Source organism: Hyperolius riggenbachi, chromosome 1 (genome assembly GCF_040937935.1).
Source record: "Hyperolius riggenbachi isolate aHypRig1 chromosome 1, aHypRig1.pri, whole genome shotgun sequence".
Taxonomy (NCBI): Eukaryota; Metazoa; Chordata; class Amphibia; order Anura; family Hyperoliidae; genus Hyperolius; species Hyperolius riggenbachi.
Window position 1 is genome coordinate 361,317,968 of NC_090646.1, and position 6,108 is coordinate 361,324,075.

Genomic DNA, 6,108 nt, shown 5'->3' on the forward strand with positions numbered 1-6,108 from the left:
TCCGGAGAACGCGCTGCTGGCCACAGCGCGTTGTTGCCCATCCGACTGAGAGTGTAGCGGTGGACTGTACCGCTGATGAGCGATTTTATCACTTAAATCTTGTGAGTATAATTTTATTTGCGATTAAACTACACCCTTGGGTAATGCACTATAGAGCGCTTCCATTTCTTTTAGAAACAGTTCTTCCTTGTCCAATACAAGTGGAGCAGCTCAGTGCATAGAGACCAAGGAGCAAGAGGATCCATTTGAAAGTACTTCAGGATAGGAGCGCAAGGTTATTGACTTTTTCTTAGGTTTTATATTTGCCTGGAGTTCAGATTAAAGTGAACCCAAGGTGAACTCTTGGGTACAAAAGTGCGTACTTACCTAAGAGGGACACCTCTGAATCATATAGAAGCTTCCCATACCATTTTCCAGTCCCCAGTTGCTGAGCATGGACCTCCCAAAGATTACCAACAAGGGCCTGTTGCTAGGAACATTGGGGCCGCTCCTCTTTAGGCACAAGCTCGGTTGTACTATGCCTGTGCATTAAGCTGGAACCATATGAGCGACTCTGTACTACTGCACAGACAGGACCACGCTCGTGCTAGAATAGGAGCATGACTCTGTGGCGGCAGGAGTGAGGAGGACCTAGGAAGCCTCTATAGGATCCTAAGGCTTTCCTCTTCTTCGGTAAATATTAACTTTTTTACCTAAGTATCGGTTAAGGTTCATTTTAAAGTTACCCTGAGGCAAAAAAAAGTGCCCCTAGGGGGTACTTACCTCAGTAGGAGGAAGCCACTGGATCCTAAAGAGACTTCCCTAGTCTTCCTCCTCAGTCCTGTTCCAGTGCTGGGATCCCCAAAACAAAGCTTGTTGAGAGCTCACGCAGGTACACTAGCACTGTCCCACTTGATTTTCTTCTAAAAAAAAAAGTCTAGCTGAATCAGGTCCATCCTAATGTGCAGGCGCAAAACGTCTGCACTTATGCAAAAGTACGGACCCGATTGGGCTTGGGTATTTTCACCGGAACCCAAGGGGGACTGTACTAGTACACATGCATAGGGAGGCCACTCTTCAGGTGTTCCCAGCCCTGGAACAGGCTGATGTACACTGACAAGGAAACCTCTTTAGGATCCAGAGAATGTCCCATCCCGAGGTAAGTATCCTTTTTTTTTTTTTTTGCTTAATAAAAGTCAGAGGTTAACTGTAATGATACCTATATTAACCACTTAACAACTGTCTAACGCCAATAGACGTCGACAGGTCAAAGTGGTGTTTCCATGGAAACGGCCGCTCGTTTAATTTGAGGAGCCCCCCTCCCCACACACACACTCGGCCACACAGAGCGGCGGCGATCAGACCCCCCCGCAGGACATCCCCCTAGTGGGGAAAAAAGGGAGGGGGAAGTCTGATCGCCCTGCCACACTCCTGATCTGTGCTGCGGGCTGGAGAGCCCACGCAGCACAGATCATCCAAAAATCCCCTGGTCCTTAAGTGGTTAAGAAGACAATTTCATAGATTGGCCCCATCTAACCTCACTTTAGAACTTCAAAGCAAACATCAATCACTTTATAAAATTTTCTTTGTTTTGTGCAGCAAAGTCTTTAACCACTTGCCGACCGCACGCTTATACCGTGCGTCGGCAAAGTGGCAGCTGCAGGACCAGCGACGCAGTACTGCGTCGCCAGCTGCAGGCTGATTAATTAGGAAGCAGCCGCTCGCGCGAGCGGCTGCTTCCTGTCAAATCACGGCGGGTGGCTCGGTGAATAGCCTGCGGGCCGCCGATGGCGGCTCGCAGGCTAAATGTAAACACAAGCGGAAATAATCCGCTTTGTTTACATTGTACGGCGCTGCTGCGCAGCAGCGCCGTAAGGCAGATCGGCGATCCCCGGCCAATCAGCGGCCGGGGATCGCCGCCATGTGACAGGGGACGTCCCGTCACTGGCTGCACAGGACGGATAGTGTCCTGTGCAGCCTCGATCGCCGGGGGGGGGGGCCAGGTAGGAGAGGGAGGGGGAGGATTTCGCCGCGGAGGGGGGCTTTGAAGTGCCCCCCCCCCCCCGCAACACCCAGGCAGGCAGGAGAGATCAGACCCCCCCTGCACATCATCCCCATAGGGGGGAAAAAAGGGGGGCAATCTGATCTCTCTGCCTGCACGCTGATCTGTGCTGGGGGCTGCACAGCCCACCCAGCACAGATCACTCAAAACAGCGCTGGTCCTTAAGGGGGGGTAAAGGGTGGGTCATCAAGTGGTTAAACACACAGCTTGAGATACAGTATCGGCTTTGTCACTTTTCCTCATGTGAGGTTTGCTTATACACCATGAGATGGGCTAACATAAAAAATAACGCAGGGTAAATCCCCTGCTCTCTCATTATACATTTCAGCTGTTATAGGTGACCAAGAGCTGGTTAGACATCACTCCCAAGTAGGACAATGCTTCTGTTTAGCAGTTAATTTAAACTTCAAACTTTTTGTTTATCGATAAATAATAGACTTTGTCACCCTGCTATGCTCATGACTAATTGTGAAGTGCCACTATGCGGCTTTGGAAATATTATTCACGTCTATTTTGTAAAAGTAAACATACATAGGCTCCAAAGTCTAATAAAACAAGGCGTCTATAGGAAAAACAATAAACCTTTTAGATCTTTCTTTTGGCATCTGAAAATGACATTTTAAATCAGTAATTCTGTTTCTATGTAAACACTGTGAAGATCCTGTTTTACATTTAGTCTTTATTTTCTAGATTTCTTTTTCTTTTGTTTAATTATCAGTAAATCAGCAGTTTCTCTGTTTCTCTTCTTTTCCTTGCGATATTCATAAAATAAATGTGTAGATTTCTTCCTGGCGTGATGCACTGCAGATGTACTCTGGTTCTGCTCAGAGTTCCCTCTAGGAAAGTCCTCCTCTTCTAGCTTGATACGTTTCCTTTTTCTTTTTTTCCTTTTTCTTTCTTCCTCGTCTTGCAAATTTTTGCTTTCTTTTCTCTTTTCATGTTTTGCCTTATTCTGCTTCTTCCTAATCTTTTTGGATGACTTTTTCTGGTCTGCCTTTGGCTCTGCAATCTCTAATGGTACAAGACCCGCCTCTTGAAGCTCTAAGCAAAGACAATGAAAAACATTCAATGCCAGTGATCAGGACATAGTCATTCACCCATAAGGTAAAAAAAAAATGAATAAGGAAAGTAATGTAGATCTCCCCCCCCCCCCCACACTATTGTTGGTCCTAGAGCAATCGATAGCCACGGTCGAAGGTCAGCCACCTATCAACACCTTTTTGTAAACTTGTGAGGACATTGGCGAGTTTGGAGTGAGGAAGAAGTTGTGTTGTGTTGCCCCTGGGCTGTCATGTGGGCCAGTGTTTGTGATTTTAAATTTGTACTGAAGATCAACAGATAATTGGTTGCAGTCTGACAATTAAATGTTGTATACAATCAATCAATCAATCAAAGAATTCCATTAACCGCTAAAGATTTTATGTGGCCTTAAAGTAAACTTATTCAAATAAGAAGAGTATGTGATAAACTACAAAAAGAGATGTTAAAGCGGAAATCCAGTGTAATTTAAAGTCAGTGTCAGGGAGACAAATTCCCTAAGTGCACCACCCATGCTAGGCCATACAAGGTGAGGGCGCCTCCCCCATTAGAAGCTGGATTACCTCCTCCACAGCCCAGCCTCCAGTTCTGTACTTTGCCCCAAGCACTGTGGCTGCAACATAATCACACAAGGTTCCATCTCTCCTCATAGAGGAATGTAACGCGATTACGCCGCAGCCACAGAGCTGGAGGCTGGGTTGTGGAGAAGGCAACCCAGCCTCCAGAAAAAAATACCATGGCATTTTCCTGTAATAGGAAGGAGCCTTCACGCTATATGGTGGAGCAGGGAAGTAAATAGAATTACGGCTATTGTAATCCATTATAATGTAGAGAGTTAGTGTCCCTGACACAAACTTTCAATTACACTAGATTTATGCTTTAAGTTTAGTGTAATGTGCATGACAAAACATTTTAAGTTCAGGTGGCAGTCCTACTGCATTTGGAGGAATTCTCACCCCATGGACCTTTCAACTATCCCTATGAGCCCAGCTTGTTGGCTTCAATGACTACAGGAAGGCTCAGTGTCAACTCATCTTACCCACACTTTCATGTTGCTTTATGTTATCTGCTCCAATCAATGGTGCTGCTGGAAATGTAAACATGCAGTTTTCAATGTAAAGCCTATATATTAAGGGGAAAATTGCCTATTCACCAGAAAAAAAGTGTCATAATGGCACAGTTTTGCTCTCCAAATCTATACAAGTAGCAATCAGCTGAATAGATTCCTACTGCTATATTACTGCTACTGTTGTTGTTAGATCAGACTGATCACCACATTATGAAAGGAAGGATGCCATGGCATATGCCACTTTCAAAGCAGCAGACACCATAAAACACAATGGAAAAGTGGTGGTTGTGTCAAACACCCTCTTTGTTATTTTTTCTGCATATCACCACTTCAGAAAGATTACAATCAACATCATTGGGCTGCTTATGCTGCGATGAAAACTGTTGCAAGTGGTGAAAAGTGAATGGAGATTCAGATCACCACTGGTAAATACAGCATAAAAATACTATAGTTGTGAAATCCTAGTCCCTGGGGAAAATATTTTTTACAAATATGACATTATAAAATTGTCAATCAGTATTTCAAAAACTGGACTGGCGAAACATTTTTTAATAATAAATAAGCTTCTCCATCCATTTGTTTACAGTGCAACCTGTTTGCCAAAGGACACTAACTATCCCAAAAAACATACCGGTAGAGTAATTGGATCATAGAATATGGCAGGGACATTATTAGGGATTATTGCAAATATTGATTCTTTCACAGACTAAGTGAAAATGCAGAAGATGGGTGAAAAACTAAGTACACCCTTTCCACTTGCATAGGAATTAAAAGAGTAAATGACAGCCCGTGTGTTGCGTATTGAATGCACTTGATTAACTCCTCATCAGTGTGCCCCCCTCTATAAAAGCAGGCATTTTGGCAGTTTGCTAGTCTGAAGTTTTTATGTGTATGTTAACACAATACCAAGGTGGAAAGATGTCAGTAATGATCTTAGGGAAGCAGTTGTTGCTGGGAATGGTTATAAGGCTATTTTCAAAAGTTTGAAGTCCATCATTCTACAGTGAGAATTATTGTTTACAAGTGGTATGGAATTAAGATAGTTGCCAGTATTCCCAGGAGTGCATGTCCCAGCAAATTCACTCCAAGCTCAGAAAAACAGCATCTCAGACTCTACAGACCATAGTTAGCATGGTAAATGTTTAAGTACAGTGCAATAAGAAAAAAGGCTGAACAAGCTTGGCTTGTCTGGAAGGGTTACCAGGAGAAGCTTCTTCTTGCACATTTTTGTTTGCTTTTTTCGTTTCATGTTTTGCTTTACTGTGCTTCTTCCTAATCTTTTTGGTTGACTTTTGCTGGTCTTTCTTTTGCTCTGTATTCTCTAATGGTACAATCCCCGCTTCTTGAAGCTCTAAGCAAATACAATTAACAACATTCAAAACATCCTCTAAAAATATAGTAAGGGAGCCTTAATAAACACAGGAAGGTTATGATCTTCACACTTTTTGTCACCCAGCCAGGATAATCATTCTACTTCACTGGAACCAAACCATGTAAGATGATATATAAGAGCAGAAACTGCTCTAACAAATTTGAGTGAATATGGTCTAGGTGGTGCGATCTGTTTATCACAAACACGGATATAGAAACTTAGTCTTTGATGTGCTGTTCTTACAGATGTTTGTTTCTCTTTTCTTTCTCTCTCTTTTGTTCCTCCTTTGAGTAGGAGAAAGTAAAGAGATACAAGCCTGTTAAATAGGCCTGCAGTAAAGACCTGCAGATAACCAATACTACCCTGTGACTTGTTGCTAACTAAGGAGTTTCTCAGGCAATCCCCAATAAACTACTGTATTTGGAAGGTGAACATTTTGATGACATAAAAGATAAAATAAGTTTGTGTACCTCATGTTGGGAAAGCTAATAAATACTATAACATTGCAATAGTGTAATAGAGTATTCTCTCCCCCCCCCCCCCCCCACCACACACTCACACCTCCTTCTCCCAGTCGCTTCTGTGGTT

At 43.5% G+C, this 6,108-nt stretch overlaps 1 protein-coding gene across 1 annotated transcript in view; it reads right to left on the minus strand.

Annotated features, from left to right (window-relative positions):
* Nucleotides 1–2,700: 2,700 nt before the first annotated feature.
* ZCCHC7 (zinc finger CCHC-type containing 7) overlaps nucleotides 2,701–6,108 on the minus strand; it is a 227,553-nt gene continuing 224,145 nt past the window's right edge. Inside the window, exons 9-10 of the mRNA XM_068234233.1 lie at nucleotides 5,350–5,499; nucleotides 2,701–3,082 (exon numbers count right to left, since the gene is read on the minus strand). Of these exons, the coding sequence (XP_068090334.1) occupies nucleotides 2,721–3,082; nucleotides 5,350–5,499 (512 nt within the window). The 3' untranslated portion in view covers nucleotides 2,701–2,720. The remainder of the gene's footprint in view (nucleotides 3,083–5,349; nucleotides 5,500–6,108) is intronic.